Here is an 18963-nt window from a genome sequence, read left to right as displayed (position 1 = left end):
ACCAAGCTTAGGGTTCTCTCCCATGACAGCATGCCAAACTTGCTTAAATAGTCAAGCGTTATCTAAGGCCCCGTTTACACTAATGCGTTTTAGTTTGAAAACGCATAAGTTTTGCTACGGTTACGCCATCCGTCCACACTACGCCTTAGTTCTCGAGCGCCGAAATCGGAGCTTTTCAAAAACGCTGAAGAGGCCGTTTTCATTCCAAACGCTGCTGCTGTTCCGCCTCAGTGTGGATGATGGAAAAAGGAGACATCTGAAAACGGAGGCGGGGCTGCAGACATTCGCCTCTCTGATTGGGGCTTTTCCTCAATATTAAGTAGCCTAACACACAGTTCAGTCCTGCATCCTCTCCTTGTAAGTTCAGACTTCGCAAGTTTGATCAAGGCTGCAGTCTCTTCTTCTCAGTTTGATATGGAAAACATACCGAGGACATGGGTAAATCTTCAAAGGGAACAGTGTACTTTATAAATTCATTCACATTACCCTGGCTACGTTGTTTCACTTTCTCAACAATAAAAAGTAAACATGATATAAGGAACTGCCTATTTTCATTTTAATATTAACAATTAAAGAGAAAGCAGAAATGTTGAGGCACCGTGCTGCATATATGAGCGTCATCTTCACTGTGTGGATATTTATACCAAACCGGAGCCGATAACAACTGCCTCCTTTCAATTTCAGTGAAAATACGAAACACAGCCTCTCTTTTGCTGAATATCAGTTTTAATTATCGATAATGGCCATTATAAAAGTATAACATACAATAAGTTTATGCATTATAGGAAATAAAGGCAAGCGATCAATCAATATACAGAATGTACGTGCTTACATTAATCATTAACTTATCTTTGCGCTCAGCCAAAACACGTTACCTGAAAACAAGTAATAGATTCCAATGACCAAAGTCAGGGAATATGTCATTAGATAAAGACAACAAGATGAATGAAATATACCGTTTAATAAATATAGTGAGATTAGATCCAGCGGGAGATGCTTGATGAGAAGTCCGACTAGCAGAGCTCTCATCTGGGTAGATGGGGTGCAGCGCTTGCCAAAGAGTGTGTGTGTGGTCACGTGATGTGCGTTTTCAGTGTTTTGGTGTGGACGGAGAGCTGTTTAGAAACGCTGGGTCAAACGCGAGTGAGGACGCGGATCGTTTTCATTCTAAAACAGGGCCTAAGTGTGAACTCTTGAAATAGCAATGCGTCAACAATGCACCTTAACACACCTTTCTAGGAGCAAATACTGTAGATCTGCTATTTAAACAATGTGGCACGAAATGTGAAAATTAGCGTTGCGTTGGGCTGAAAAAAGTGAAAAATCGAGCCAAACACGTCTTTAAGTTAAGTATTTTAAGTATATATATTTTTTTTGTCTTCAAAGAGATTTGAGTAATTTGTGAAATAATGAATGTCAGAAAAGTGCATGAAATAATTCTGATCATAGGAAAAGATGAATGCTGAAGTGCATCGCCCCCCCCCCATCTCTCTTTGCTTATTTTTTTCATCTAAAATTATTGTTTGAAACAGACTAAAGAGAAAGAGAAAGAGAGAGAGAGAGAGAGAGAGAAAGAGAGAGAGAGAGATGGAACTAGAACATGAAAATGGGAGGTGACCTTAACATGTCCATGTTTAGATTTAATCTTCAGTTTAATGCCCACTTAATTGGAAGTCTATTCACATATCTGTAATACATGTATAACAGTAAATCGGGTGGGCTTAATAGAGTCTTTTGTATTCCAAGGATGAAAGAAATAGATGACGAAGATTTCAATAGATATTCTGCCATCATGTACTCACATATAAAATAGAATTTTAATTTCTGTGCGAATCTCTGGCTTTTAGTACAGCCGTGTGCACTGAGTGTTCCATTTCCTGATTTAGGAGGCACTTATACTTTTTTCCCTACTTGTTCTTTGCCTGGTCTTAGTCTAATGAGTATGATTAGAGATGGGGAAAAAAAACAAAAAGACATCCTAACGGCTCAGCAGAATGAATCCAATTTCACAGCAGTATTTAGGACGCGTCCTCTTTTAGGCAGCTGTTTGCTTGTTGTACTTTAACAAACTTTTGCTAATGGCCAACAGTGTTATGTAATGTTTGAGATTCGTGTTTAATGACTGCGTAATATGTACAAAACATCACTCTGGCTTGGATTTGCTCATGAAAAACATGCGTCATTTGGCTTATTCTGATAGTAACAGACAAATGTCACCTTCTCCATAAGTTGCCGGAGCTGTCTGCTGCGTGGGTCTCGATTACACATGTTCTGTGCTGGAGCAACAACAGTGCAGATACATTTCCCATCTGCATCCTGTGCCGAGCTGTAGATCTGCCAGCCCTCCTCCGGGCTTGGATACAGGGCCTGCGTGGAGAAAGAGAGGAAGAGATGAGGAAAAAAAAGGAGATGGATGGAGAGACAGGACAAAATGCATGAGCAAAATAGAATGTGGCATCTGTGAGAGGAGGAGGTTTTGATCAGCTTAGACACTTGGAGGAAATAGAGCACCTTGGATCGATAATGTTGCTTTTTCATAGCGGGTGGAGTCAGGAGATGGATGTCTTAAAACAATGGCTCAAAAGCTCACACACAAGCACACACACACGATTCATCTTAGAAGGGGGCTTGCCATTGATTTTTATTGTTTTTTACACTGACATGACATTTTAAAGGAAAGCTCACAGAAACCTTTCTGCATATTAACATTTCGGTTGATGGAATATTAATAAGCTTAATGCTCAACTTTGTGGATTAATGTTGATTGCCAAAATAACACTGTTCATTTTAAAAAAGACACACGTAAATATTAGATACTATGTTTTATGGGGACTTCTAATGTATTGATTTCGACCCTACACCTTACAGATAACATTCTGCATTTAAACATTTTAAAATACTTAATTTTGTGTGATTTAAGCAGAGATTTGGTCCCCACAATGTGATGAATATCAGAACCACACACACACACACAAACATAGTGTACATATAGGACTAGATTTTTGTCCAAGTATGTAGTTAATCAAGCTTTAAATATGAATATTAATTTGATAATGTGCTTGGACGATTGCTGGAATGTTCCAGCACATCAATGGCCATTCGATACTTGCATATCTTACCAAGAAAATTCTTACCACGAACACTTATTCTGGAATCCACTGCTGGCCGTGTTGTATGAAATAAGCTTAACATCACATCTTCAAGTCTTAACTTTTAATAAAAGCTTTTTTTCATTAATGGAATATTAATAAGTGTAATCCTCAAGTTCGTGGCATAATGTTGACTGCTGACATAACATTGTTCACTTTAAAAAAGACACACATAAATATTGGGTTCCATGTTTTATGGGGACTTCCAATGCGCGTAATGATTTTGATACTGCGCAGACTATATTCACCATCTTACTTTAATCCTACAGCTCACAGAGAACATTCTGCAGTTTAACATTTTGAAAATATTTAATTCTGTATAATATAACCAGAGATTTGGTCCCCACAATGTGATGAATATCAGAACCACACACACACACACAAACATAGTGTACATATAGGACTAGATTTTTGTCCAAGTATGTAGTTAATCAAGCTTTAAATGTGAATATTAATTTGACAATGTACTTGGACGATTGCAGGAATGTTCCAGCATATCAATGGCCATTCGATACTTGCATATCTAACCAAGAAAATTCTTACCACGAACACTTATTCTGGAATCCACTGCTGGCCATGTTGTAAGAAATAAGCTTAACATCACATCTTCCAGTCTTAACTTTTAATAAAAGCTTTTTTTTCATTAATGGAATATTAATAGGTGTAATCCTCAACTTTGTGGCATAATGTTGACTGCTAACATAACATTGTTCATTTTAAAAAAGACACACATAAATATTGGGTTCCATGTTTTATGGGGACTTCCAATGCACGTAATGATTTTGATACTGCACAGACTATATTCACCATCTTACTTTAATCCTACACCTCACAGACAACATTCTTTTGTGGTAAAAATGTAGTTTAACATTTTGAAAATATTTAATTCTGTATAACTTAACCAGAGATTTGGTCCCCACAATGTGATGAATATCAGAACTGCACACACAAAAACATAGTGTACATATAGGACTAAACTCAGTATAATTTGCCAAATGCAGCTATAATTGTCACATTCAGATGTATATTTAATTGATTTTTGGTCAAGATTGTAGTTGATCAGGCTTTAAATATGAATACCAATTCGATAATGTGCTTGGACGATTGCAGAAATGTTCCAGCACATCATATCTTACCAAGAAAATTCTTAAAGTAAAATAATACAAATACTGTATATCTCTATCCTCATTTGACTGCTTTAATAACTGTAATAGACTTAGATTTATGAGAGAAACCTAAAGAAAAAACCCACATATGTTCATAAAAGTGGACACTACAGATGCAAACACAAACTGCAATGGAATATAATTATTACAGCTGTAATATTAAATTGGTCAAAGATAGCAAACACAAGATGTCTTACAGTTAATTAACCATCCAGAATCGTGTTCTGTAGACTAAACACACTGAGCAGTTTAGAGAATTCCCTTATATATTTAATTGTGTCTATCATTCCTAAAGCCTTGATTGTTAAACTATATGACTGTCTGCGTATTATAAGTTATAAGTTAGCTAAATAATGATTGATTTAAAGATAAGACATGATGCAAGCAGGATTATGCAAACAATTGGCTTAAAAGAATTGCTAATATTTATGTTAATTATGTTCAAGTATACATAGATGTATCATTAGCTTGGCTACTCCTAGAGACATTTACAAGATTTTTGATCAAGTATGTGGTTGATCAGGCTTTAAATATGAATACTAATTTGACAATGTGCTTGAACAATTGCAGAAATGTTCCAGCACATCAGTGGCCATTTGATACTTGCATTTCTTACCAAAAATATTCTTACCACGGACACTTATTCTGGAATCTACCACTGGCTGTGTTGTACGAAATAAGCTCAATATCACACTCACATCTCACACTGACATCCCATCACAAAGTTTTTTTCTATTAATGGAATATTATTAAGTGTAATTCTCAACTTTGAATGTTGATTGCCAAAATAACATTGTTCATCAAAAATAAGATGTATCCAGGATTGTCATGTTCTGTAGGCTAACCACACTGAACAGTTTAGAGCAGTGGTTCTCAAACTTTTTCCATCAAGTACCACCTCAGAAAAAAAATTGTCTCTTCAAGTACCACCAAAATGAGCAGTATTGGAATACAGTAGCGTAACAAGCCCAGTAAAGCAGCTAAAACTCTGCACAGTTAAAAAAAAAAAAAAAACATGGCAGATTACCTTAAAAATATAGGCTATATGTCATATATGTCATATTATTTACATACTTTTTGGTAAATTTTGAAATGTGTGTAGCATGTACATGACATATTTCATTCTTCTGCCTACCACTAGAAGGAAGCCTGCGTACCACTAGTGGTACATGTACCACAGTTTGAGAACTACTGGTTTAGAGAATTTACTCACATATATAAATGTGTCTATCACTCCTAAAGCATTGATTCTTAAACTATACAATTGTTTGCATATATATTGGAAGTTTGCTAAATACATGTAATGATTTTTTGGCCAAGAATGTAGTTGATCAGGCTTTATATATGAATACCAGCTAGACAATGTGCTTCGACGATTGCATAAATTTTCAAGCACATCATTTGATACTTGCATGTCTTAACAAGAAAACGATTGCCCCGATTACTTATTCTGGTATCCACTGCTGGCCGTGTTGTATGAATAAGCTCAATATCACACTCACATCCATGCAATATAACTTGGCGTGCGCCCTCATGCCTGCGGTCGAATCACTGCTGTGTTGATATAGAGCTGTACCGCATGGATACTGTATAAGTGTGATATTGCTCATATATTGTAAAGTATTTGCAATAAAAGTATATGGGGTCAGCTTTGAGATGATTTTATAAAGGCATTATATGCATTTGCTCTAAATGTTTTAAGTTGTAAAGTATATGTTTCTTCAGCCATGTCTATGGTGTTGATTAGGCAGCAATGTTGTAAAATTAGTTAGAAACATTAAGAAGCAGTTTTTTTACATGACATTTGTTTGTAAAAAAAAAAAAAAGAAAAAAAATATTTCTATCAATCTTTGTTTTAAAGATTAGATTTAGATTTTCCTACATTGCTTCCTAATGGTTTCTATCCTCTAAACTTTGTTGCCTAGCCAACACAACACCATAAACCTGGCTTTAAAAATAGATTATTATATTAACTGTGAGTATTTCATTGTGTACTGATTGACCACCTTTACTTTCATTTTAAGTGCCTCATTGTAGTGCAGATTTTCAAGTAGAGAACAAGTGGAAATTAATTGTTGCCGTAATTAAAATCATGAAGAAAAAAGGCTTTCGATTCAGCTCAACCTGGCACTGTTTGTTTTGTTTATGATGCTGTCGATTTTAGGCTTTACTATCCTTAAAGACTAAAAGTAGAATAAAGCCAGAGTGGAAGAGAGCTATCGACGATGACATTAAGGACGAACAGCATTTACAAGAAAGGGAGTGGCAATAAAATGTCTCCTTCTCTAACCTTCCCATTTTCATTCATTCTTCCTCTCCTCGCTGATTTTCGCACTCTTTCTCTCTCCGCACACTTCCCCGATCAGATTAAATGAGCGAGTGGACAGAGAGACTATGTGATTGGAGAGTAAAGCAGCAGCCGCCCCATGAGCTCACTGTCACATCCTGTCACTCCTGCCAATCCTCGCCATCCTCTGCTCTTTCTGTCGCTTTCACTGTTCCACTCCCTCTGCATCACTCCTTTTCTTCCACGCTCTGTCCTCTTCTCACCTTCCTATCATTCTCATCTGTTCATTTTTTAGCTCAGTGCATCCATGTCTCTCTTTTTCTCTCGCTCGCGCACTTAATTTAATTCAGATTACGGCAATTCAACTCAATAATGCTTTATTAGTCTGCCAGGCAAATGTAATTCTACAAAATCAAAAGAAATTGATTTTTTAAATTTGAGTGCAGAGGCAAGAAAATAATCAGGTTCTACTCAAATAATCATTATGAGTGCTATTTGTGCAATCAAACTTAATTGTACTGTATATATTCATTTTTTCTTACAAATCACATTGTTTCAAAGAAGCTTTACGTAAAGTTGTATTGTTGTGATAATAATGTCCTATAGGTTCTTAAGCAAAGAGCAATTTGTATGGCAATATGCTTTACATGATAATAGGAGCAATCTTGCAGAATTAGATACAGCTATATTGTATTTATTGTGTAGAATAGTTAAAATATATTAGTGATGTAACAGATCACAAATCTCACAGGTTGAATTACATTATGTTTTTTGGGTCACGGATCAGCCATTTTTTGGATCTGTGAAAAAGGGAGACAAATGTGATTTGCTTTACATTTATACAAAAAAATAATAATAATAATAAAATACCAAAAAAAAAAAAAAACACTGGTCTTAACAAACAGAACCTGTAATTTTAATAAAATAAAAATTAAGAAAGAACCAGCTAAAAAAGGAAAACATTCAATATGAAAAATTATTTAGGCTGCTCTTGCTGATAATGTTAAATATAGAAATCTAACATCTTGTACAACATACCATATTGTTTTAAATTAATGATTCAACAATTAACAAAATCAAACTTCATGTTTTATTAAAGGAGGATCATTTTTGAAAACCTATTCAGTGACATAAATTTGATGGTTGTTTTTCGCCATCTATTGGCTAAACAATGTAATTGCTATAACATTCACCAGCGTCAAGTTCCATTAAACAGTGATTTTAATCTTTACCATAAACATAAGTGGTTATATCTGAACTACAAACTGTTCTCCCAGTACTTCTGTGTTACTTAATTGTTTGTAACAAACTGAAAAAGCGTAAAATAATAATAATAATAATAATAATTCGTTACATTTATATAGCGCTTTTCTGGGCACTCAAAGCGCTTTACACAATGGGGGGGGGGTCTCCTCATCCACCACTAGTGTGCAGCATCCACCTGGATGACGCGACGGCAGCCATTTTGCGCCAGACCGCACACCACACACCAGCTGATTGGTGGAGAGGAGACAGAGTGATGATATGCCAATCATGATATGGGGAGGGTTAGGAGGCCGTGATGGACAGAGGCCAGTGGGCAGATTTGGCCAGGATGCCGGGGTTAAACCCCTACTCTTTTTTGAAGGACATCCTGGGGTTTTTAACGACCACAGAGAGTCGGGACCTCAGTTTAACGTCTTATCCGAAAGACGGCGCTCACTGAGCAGTATAGAGTCCCCGTCACTATACTGGGGCATTAGGACCCACACAGACCGCAGGTTGGGCACCCCCTGCTGGCCTCACTAACACCACTTCCGGCAGCAACCTAGCTTTCCCAAGTGGTCTCCCATCCAGGTACTGACCGGGCGCAGCCCTGCTTAGCTTCAGTGTGCGACCTTGTGAGAGTTGCAGAGAGCTAGCTGCTGGCTAAAAACTGAATCTCTCTCGATCAAACGCAGATTTCAATGCAGTGATTTGAAGGATTAATAAACATATGCAAATCACTATCTGTCACGGTTGATGATGGATGCGCTCTTTCTGTCATATTGTCACGTGGGATTGTTTTGCATTCTGTCATGTACTGCTGTTGTGTTGTGATCACGTGACTCACTAACTAGGATCAGCTGGTCTGTCTTCAGCCCAGCTGTTGGCACTTAGCTTCTTCTATTTAAGAAGTGTCATTTACATGCTTCATTGTCAGTTTGTAACTCTTGTTTATGGCTTCTCTGTGTCTTGTCAGGAACCTTGTTTATCTGGTCCACTCTTGGACTACTCTTCAGCTACTGCCCTTCCTCCTGACGCTGGAGATCTTTGCATTGTTGCTCGCTGAACATTCCTGACTTAATTTCATTTATTTTTACTTGCAATTGAATCCATCTATCTAGCGTGTTTTCCTGAACTTGACACTATCATTTATCATACATGTTGCATGGGTTTGAATTGAAATCCCAATCTTTTAACGTTTAATCATGCAGCTTTACACTGAATGCATTAATACAGGCTAAATAAACAGTGGCAGAAAACAATAAGACACTAACACTAACTTAAAAAAAGCATTCAGGGAAGTCCCATCACAACTTTTTTCGTCATCAGTATATTTTAGTGGGAAGCCAAAATGCTTTCATAAACATGATTTGAATGATGCGGGAGGCGATCTCTCTGCAATGGTTATAAATGTTGGATTAAGTTCAAAAAAAATTATTAATGAACGTACATTCTGAAATGTGGGTTTTTGATCCATTCGTACACAACCCTTATGTATAAGGAAACCCACGCGAACATGAGGGAAACATGCAAACTCCACACAGAAATGCCAACTGACCCAGCCAAGGTTTGAACAAGCGACTTTCTTGCTGTTAGGCGACAGCACTACCTAATACGCTACTGCATCGCCTATATATAGTGGCTCATTCACCCATCTTGATGATGCACAGTGGTCTTAATATGGTCAGCGCAAAAATTGGTATAATATTTACAAACATTATTAGCTCAACTGGCTAAAGGATCTTTTTACAACAGTCTAGAGTGCAATCTTCTAGACCCATAACTGACTGCCGTGAACATGCATGTCAAGGCATGAATATTATCAAGGCCATGAATTAAAGATAATTATGTTAAGAATGAATGCTCCTTTTCAAACTAATCATGTGCCTTCACATGGCCTTAAAGTATTTTAATGAGCCACAGGTATTAATTTAGATTAGTTGTATGATTTTTGCTCGCTCTAAAAGTGGTGGCAGTCATTGACAAACGTGTGAAACATTAAGCCATATTTTCAGCAGTAAATTAGTTGTACTAAACTGTCATCTTGGATGGCCTATATGAGTAAAATAATAGCAGATTCATACTTTTAGGTAAATGAAAATCCTTTAAGAAATACACAATTTTGCCAGATGTTTTGGACACCCCTCTAAGCCAAGCCAAGCCAAGCCAAGCCAAGCCAAGCCAAGTCAAGTCAAGTCAAGTCAAGTCAAGTCAAGTCAAGTCAAGTCAAGTCAAGTCAAAGCTTATTTATAGTGAATTTTACAAATACAGAAGTGAGCCAAAGCGCTGTGCAGAAAATGTACAACAAAATAAGCATATTAGTCTATAAAATACAAAAAATACAACATAAAATACAGCTAAATTACCTAAAAAAATGTGCAAAAGACTAAAATAACTACGTATCAAGATCAGGTGTCAAATGTCAATGAAAACAAATGAGTTTCAAGCTGATTTAAAAGAGAACACTGAAGAGTCCTGTCTAAAGGGCAGCGGCAAATCATTCCAAAGTGTAGAATTCCACAATCCCCTTTAAGCTTTTGCTTTGTTTTTGGTACAATCAGGAAGAGCTGATCAGGTGATCTCAGAGAATGAGCGGGCTTATAGGGGTGTATCAGCTCTGAGATATAAGGTGGGGCAAGACCATTAAGAGATTTAAAAAACATTTAGAAATTAAAGAATCTTAAACTCTATTCTAAAATGAACTGGCAACCAATGAAGCAAAGCTAACACAGGGGAATGTGGTCATATTTGAGAGTACCAGGTAACAGGTGTGCTGCAGCATTTTGCACCATTTGCAAATGGGCAATAGCTGACCTGCTACTCCCCACATATGGTGTATTACAATAATCTAACCTAGTGGTCATTAAAACACGCATTACTGTTTCAAACTGTTGTTTTACTATATTTTGCTTTATTTTTGCAAGTTGTCTTAATTGAAAAAAGCTAGATTTAGCTACCGCTCTAATGTGATTGTCAGATTAAAAATCTGAGTCAAATTTCAGCCCTAGATTTGTGACTGTAAGCTTATATGCTCTAAATCATTCAATTCATGTATTCCAATCACGTCAATAGGCACATGCATATTAAATCAAGCACCCAGGCATGCAGACTGCTTCATCAAACATTTTGAAAGAATGGGCAGCTCTCAATAGCTCAGTGAATTCAAGTGTGTTACCGTGATATGTTGCCACCTGTGCAATAATCCATTTATGAAATTTCCTCACTACTACTGTATATATTCCACAATCAAGTGTTGGTGGTATTATAATAAGGTTGAAGCTATTGGAATCAACAGCAAGTCAACCAGGTAAAATTACAGAGCAGGGTTAAAGCATGCTGAATTGCACAATGCTTAGAAGTTGCTAACTTTTTGCAAAATCAACAGAGAAAGATATCCAAACTTCATTGGCCTTAATTAGTTCATTCATTCATTCATTCATTTTCTTTTCAGCTTAGTCCATTTTTTAATCTGAGGGTCGCCACAGTGGAATGAACTGCCAATTAATCCAGCATGTTTTTATGCAGTGGATGCCGCAACCCATCTCTGGGAAACATCCACACACACTCATTCACACACACACACACACACACACACACACACACACACACACACACACACATACACATACACACACACACATACACACACTATGGACAATTTAGCCTACCCAATTCACCTGTACCGCATGTCTTTTCACTGTAGGGGAAACCGAAGCACCCGGAGGAAACCCACACGAACGAAGATGCAAACTCCACACAGAAACACCAAGGCTCGAATCAGCGACCCAACGAGTTTTTTGCTGTGAGGCGACAGCACTACCTACTGCAACACTGCCTCACCAGGATTAGCTCAACAACAAGAATAAAGAGGTTTGTGGAATGGGTTTTCATGGTTGATCAGCCGCATCTAAGATTTATATCACCGAGTGCAATGCAAAGCATCAGATGCAATGGTGTAAAGCATAATGCCACTGGAATCTAGAGTGTAGATGTGTTCTCTTGAGTGGTGAATCACACTGGCAATCAGATGCACTGTAAAAATTGCTGGGTTCCACACAATCAATTTATTAAGTTACTAGTTTTTACAAATTTAAGGTAATTGAACAAAAATCAAATACATTGTCCTTAAAAAAAAAAAAAAAAAAAAAAAAAAAAGTGTTGTCTTAGCTCATTTTAAAAAAGTAATTTGAACAGTAGTTTAAATGCTTGGTTATGGTGAGGGGTTGTTTTTCAAGGGGTGAGCTTAGCCCTTCAGTTCCAAATAAAAGAAACCCTTAATATTTAAACATACTAAGACATTTTAGACAATTTTATGCCAACTTTGTGGGAAAACTTTTGTGGAAGGCCATTTTATGTTCCAACATGACTACATACACTACTGTACCTGACAAAAGTCTTGTCACTTGTCCAAGAACAACAGATAATAACTTGACATCTAGTGGATCATTTGGTATCAGAAGTGGCTTGCATGAAAGGCAAAGGCCTCTAGATTACGCTTATTTTACCAAAATAAAATATGTCCTTTGATTTTTAATTGCTATATTAGGACAGTGAGGTCTGACTTTGCTTTGACAAAAGTCTTGTCACTTAACAGACATGATATACAGTATAGAATATCATGTTGCACTGGAAAAAGAGTTAGTATTGTGAATGCATATGTGTATTAATAAAGTAATCTGGGGGGGGGGGGGGGGGGAATTGCAGAAATAACTTAGGATGCTGGTGGTGAGGGAGGTGTCACGGATGGCGCCCTCTTTATTCTGCGGCGTGGATATAACTGCTGAGGATGCGGGTGGTGAGGGAGGTCTCGCGGACGCCGCCCTCTCTATACAGCTGCCCTAGGTGGCCGCCTAGGGCGCCTCTATGGACGCGCCGGTCCTGGTCATCTGAAATGCAAAGAAAGCCTTTTTGCAGAAGAGTTCATCAAGATTTATCTTCAATGCCTCCTTCTTCATCTTACCCCAGACACACTCAACAATATTCATGTCTGATGACTGGGCTGGCCAGTCCAGGAGCACCTTGACCTTCTTTGCTTTCAGGAGCTTTGATGTGGAGACTGAAGTATGAGAAGAAGCACTACCCTGCTGAAGAATTTGCCTTCACCTGTGGATTGTAAGGTAATGGGCAGCACAAATGCCTTGATACCTCAGGCTGTCGATGTTGCCATCCACTCTGCAGATCTCTCGTATGCCCCCATACTGAATGTAACCCCAAACCATGATTTATCATTCACCAAACTTGAGTGATTTCTATGAGAATCTTGGGTCCATGTGGGTTCCAACAGGTCTTCTGCAGTATTTGTGATGATCAGAATGGAGTTCAACAGATGATTCATCTGAAAGATCTACCTACTGCCACTTTTCTAAATGATCAACTAGAAGTCAAGTTATTATATGCTGCTCTTACAATTGGGATCAACAACAAGACATTTGCCAGGTTGTGTACATTATCAGTGGACAAAGCAAAGTCCATGAAGACATGAATGAGTCCTAGAACAGGTCTGGCCTCCACAGTCCTGATTTTAACCTGACAGAACCCTGGGATTAGATGGATTAGAGCAAAATCTGCCTGGCCCTCTCATCAAACATCCGTGCCTGACTTCACAAATATACTTCAAGAAGAATGTTCAAAACTTTTAAAAAAGCTGAAGCTGTTATAGGATGGGCCCATTTCTAATCAAACCCAGATTAAGACTGGCATGTCATTAAAGCTCACATGCATCTATTTTAATCTGTCTAATTATTAACTTCATAACCATGTATGCTTTTGTGCAAGTTTATCATTTGATGAGTCCCTCTGTTCTGTACATCAGAGAGATTTAGTTTAAGGGAAATCTACAGAGTGATTTGTGTTTTGGCAAAGGCAAGTTTCATCCTCTGCTTGTCTTTTCTGAAAGCGTTTCCTTCTGCTCTGCTCCCTCAATTTAGTCAAGTCAGTTTTGTGTTTGGTCGGATCTCTTTGAATTCACTGCTTATCAAGTAATGTGCAAATTGTCGATCCCTCTGAAGTTGTGTTCATTCATTGTGGAGTTGCAATTCATTTGATCCATCTAATGGTGCTTGTCTTTTCAATTTGATCAGTTTGCTGAGCCTGGAGACGTGGGCAAAAATAAAATTGATTGTTGCTTTGATTAATTCTGGCTTGAGAACATTTCTCTGTTTGCATCCGTTTCCCCAATTTATTCTCCATCTCAGTCTCTCCCCTTGAGCACATTTTCATTTAGGTAGCATGAGCTCCCTATTTTCAGTAACAACTTCTCATTCTCACTTTCACAAAAGAAGCAAGACAAAAGGAAACAAAGAAAACACCATCGAGTTATAATAAGGATTATTGGTCTAAAAATATGCAGAACTGCTGTTTTTGGCCCAGTAGATTAGGACAGACGTAGAGTCTCCCATCTCATTTTGGTGAAGGTGCTTGCAAAGCCTGAAGGCATGAGAGACAGACACGCATGCAAGTGCTGACGCTTGACACACTCACACACACACATTTCCCAGTGGTTTAGATTCACACTCAGAAATGATAAGGCTAGTCATTAGCGTTGCTCCTTCTGTTCATCTAACCTCTCGCTTGTACAGTATGTGTTGATTTACATAAGAATGCCACACATTATTATCAATGCCCTCTCTGGGCACAGTGCTAATTTCTTGTCCAGTCTGCAACAGAGCAACTTTAAAATCTAGCAGGGTCCTCACTTCCATTAGCAGTGATTTACTATGCTTTGTGCCACTATCATCAAACACTCTGCGAAACTGTTCTTCCATCTCGTATGAAATTTTCCCAGGTGAGATGAAAAAAGAAATCCAGCATTCCCTGAGAGATCAGCCCAGACAGTTCTGCCTCTTTGGCTCCGTCTTACCTGTGCGCTCCACTGACCACTCCGAGCTGATATAAGACCAGCCCCTGCACATCTCGCTCTTAGCCTGAAGGAATCTGCTACTGCTTGGGTCTTTGATCCCCACCCGAGTGCATTACCACCCTAACATTTCATCATCAGTCTCATTCCCGTCCCGATGGACCTGCAGCTTAGTGTCTGAGAACGTCAGATACGGTTAGCGTCGGGCTCCGGCTCAATCTATACGCCAATCTGCCGCATCGCAGGCCCTCAGGCGAATAAATCTGTCGCATCAATCATCAGTGCGGTACATGCACCTCACATGCTAAACTTCGGCACAGCACGTGTGCCCATCTGACGGGTGGAAGATATGAGCCACGGGGCCAATGGGGAGCTGAGCTTTCACATAAATATGCTTTCTGTTCATTAATGTTGCATAAATGTTGAGTTTTAATTTAAGAACTGATTAGAATCACCCCTGGACTCATTACCACCCACCAATTCATTCTGCTGTAATTTCCTCTCATCTACTGCTAATGGCAGAGCAGAGGATGGGGGGCGCACACACACACACACACACCTCACACATATGTTGGCTTTGGTGGTTTAAGTGGATTTGCCATAGGTGTAGTGCAGTTCATACTGTAAAAAAAGAAAAAAAAGAAAGAAAAACACGTATTATATTGTCTTACCCAGTGTTGGGGGTAATGCATTACAAGTAACGCTAGTGGCGCAATAATGTCACTCTTCTAAGGAACGAGTAAAGTAATGCATTAAGTAATAACAGTTAAGTAATAAAAAAAACTGTTTAGTTTAGTTATTTCACTTTTGAAAAATAAAATGCTGAATTAAAATGAATGTATTCATGTTGAATCACGCACACAATACGAGAATGCAAGGACAGGCAGAGCCTTGATGGTTGAGCTTTACATTTCTGCGATGGAAAATTATCATTATTTTAAACACATGAAAGAAAAGATAAAGAGGATTACCTGAATAGACAGAAATTTTTCTTTTTAATAAGACAAAAAGTACAAAAGCATCAAACACATTACTTTAAGCTATCATTAATCTGTATATAGGACATGTATAGCTCTGGGGTCAGAAAGTTTTCAGAAGATAATATTATCATATACAAATTGTTAATTGCACAGCTCTTCTTTTTTTAAAAAAAGAAGGTAAAAAAACCCTTATCAAGCCTCAGCCAGGTTAGAAAAAATAACTCAAAAGTAAAGTAACACATTAGTTACCATAAAAAGTAACTAAGTAACACAATATTGTAATGCATTACTTTCCCCTAAACCGGTCTTACATTTCCCCCTACCCCTAAACCCAAGCCTCACAGTAAACAGCAAATTTTTAATGTCAAAAGTCACCAAAAAAAAAAAAAAAAAAAAAAAAAAAAAAAATATATATATATATATATATATATATTTGAATTACAAGTAAACAAGACATGTCCTCATAAACTGCTTCAACATTGTAATACCTAGGTCAAACCAATGTCATTATACAAATGTGTGCCCTCATAAAGCACACAAAGGAGTACACACTCACAAACAGAAAACACACCTCCTATCACTAAGTAAGCATAACCCTGGCTCATTATTGATACATACCCCTATATACATTTCGGGAGAGCACACAATACATCCTAGAAGCTATGTTTTTTTTTGCAGTTTTTGTTCTCATGAATGCACCAGAGGCCGCTGTGTATGCCTGCTGTTTTCACAGCCGCTGTCGATTGACTGACTGACCTACTGATCCCCCCTCCCCCTTCCCCAAACCCAACCGATAGTGTTTTCAAAAGCACTGATTAACTCGCCTATCGTCTTCCCAAAACCCAACCGACAGTGTTCTCAAAGGCACCAATTAACTCGCTCACTGCCTTCCCAAAATCCAACCGACAGTGTTAAGGCTCTGATTAACTCGCCCACCGACTTCCCTAATCCCAACTGATGGTGTTCTCAAAGGCACCGATTAACTTGCACACCGCCTTCCCTAAACCTAAATAAGTGTTTTCACAAGCATGGATTAACTCACCCACCACCTTTCCTAAACCCAACCGATAGTGTTTTAAAAAGCACCGATTAACTTGCCTACTGCCTTCCCTAAACCCAACTGATAGTGTTTTCAAAGGGACCAATTAACTCGCTTACGCCTTCCCAACGTACATGGCAAGCAACTGGGCAAACCTGTAATAGTGGAAAAGCCGTCCACATGGAGGTAATCGATCAGCTGGTATCGTGAAAAAAAAATAAAATAAAAAATAAATAAAAATAAAAACAGAAGCCATCAGCAGCATCCTACCGTCCTTTAAAGTTTGTTTTTAAGATGAAATGTAGCCATACATACCTCTGGCTACATAATTTGCTCTCTCCAGAAATATATACTTAAGTACATTTTCACAGTGAGCCTGTATTGCGTATGCAGCCCGACCCCCTAATTCTAATCTTTCAATTCACTCCAACATTTATATAGTATGAGGGTGCATGTTTCTGAATAGGCCAGTTATTTATGAACAAACAGGTCAGATAAAACGAGCCACAGTTTATTAGTAATGGTTGAGCTGCCATCCATGAACGCCAGGGTGAGTGTATCTGCATGTGTCTGTTTTTACCTCTCATTTGCATTTAACATTCAGCAAATGATCAAATTACTCTGTCGGTGGTGAGCAATCTATTCGGTGGCATTTGAGAAGACGAGTGAGGAAATTAAGTATGCTGATATTGCTAATACCGTATGCTAACCAGAAGAGTTTCATTTAAATGTTGTCCTAAACTGCCATGATTGTTTTAAGTAATATTGTTTTGAGCTCGACATTTTTATTCTGGAACTTGGTTTCTATTTCTATCTATCTAAATGGGCAAGCCAGCTTGCAGGGAATTTGTTTTTAGCTCCATTTCAGGAAATTAGAAATGTATTTTTAAAATAATAAATGAAAGTACAGTCAAAATTGTTTTTGTTTTGTTACACACTTGCATGTATAATATTATTAACATTTCACAAATAAATTAAAGCTATTATTTTGATATCATAGGTTTATCTCCAAATCCCTATTGTCAGTTCTGTGAACCAGATAACTTTGTGCATATGATGTGACTTATGGAAAACTTTGGAATTCTGTGCTGGACATTTTATTTAAAGTTACAAAAACATGTTTCCCCAAAGATCCTCTTTTATTATCGTTGAATGATAACACTTAATTTCCCAAATGTCCATATATTTTGGTTAGCTGTTTTAACTGCTACAAAGAAAAATGTTGGTAAAGAGGTGGAAACCCTCACATGATCTCTCAAGGATTTGTTGCATTCACTATTGGAAATACTGTACCTGTTATCAGCATGGATCAACAATGCTAAACTGGACATTTTGAAAATCTATATTTGAGCATTGTCAAAGAAATATAGGACACTTAACCCTAATCTGATGCTTCAAATGTCAAATTTAATTTAATTTATTTGCTTGGTCTAAGCTACAGTTATCCTGTGATTCCTGATGTACAGATGATGAGGTGGGGGAATGTGGGATACATACAGGGTAAAAACTGTTAAGAATACTTTTCTATCTGATGGTAATTTTTTATATTCATTTCGGAAATAAAAACTGAATTACAGAAAAAAAATGTAATTAAAAAATGTTTAAAATGATGTATTTATATCATTGCTTTCAGATGGAAATTAGAAATAAATCAAAGTGTGCTCATGTTTTATATATAAATAGAAACTCGCATGTGTAATATTTTTAACATTTGTTTAAAAACTCAAGCTCAAATAGATAATTTGATTAAGAAATATCTAATGTAATGATGTATTGTTCAATGATATAAATGAAAGTAATTTTCAATACATCTTTATTTCTATAACTTTTTACAATGTAGATTGTGTCAAAGCAACTTAACATTGAAGTTCTAGTAAAGTGAAACTGTGTCAGTTGATGTTCAGTTTAGTTCAGTTCTGTGTGGAATAATTTCACTGCTGAAAGTGCAAATATTGAAGAGCAAATCCATCGATGCGCTGCTCCACAAGTCCCAAACAAAGCAAGCCAGTGCAGAGAAACAAAATTCACCAATTGACAAAAGCGATAAAATTTTGTTTAAAAATTTAAATGCTATTTATATGCCATATAAGACAATACTGACTTTGACTAGATGGCAAAAACTAGACTTAACACTTTTCTCTGCTCCTTCAAATATTAGCATTCAAAAAGTTAGTGTCTCATGAGTAAAAAATACATGTATTTATTCAGACAGCATTCTTTATTTACCCTTTTATTGCAAAC

The 18963-nt window shown here is 37.4% G+C and overlaps 1 protein-coding gene across 3 annotated transcripts in view; it reads right to left on the bottom strand.

Annotated features, from left to right (window-relative positions):
• The window catches only part of olfm2a (olfactomedin 2a), a 246246-nt gene that overhangs the window by 27736 nt on the left and 199547 nt on the right, over positions 1 to 18963 (bottom strand). For all 3 annotated transcript variants that reach the window (NM_212717.1, XM_087242237.1, XM_087242236.1), the window contains 1 exon segment: positions 2218 to 2367. In NM_212717.1, the coding sequence (NP_997882.1) occupies positions 2218 to 2367 (150 nt within the window).

The sequence above is a fragment of the Danio rerio genome, chromosome 3 (assembly GCF_052040795.2).
Source record: "Danio rerio strain M-AB ecotype USA chromosome 3, GRCz13ab, whole genome shotgun sequence".
NCBI lineage: Eukaryota > Metazoa > Chordata > Actinopteri > Cypriniformes > Danionidae > Danio > Danio rerio.
This window is presented reverse-complemented; position numbering and strand designations above follow the sequence as displayed.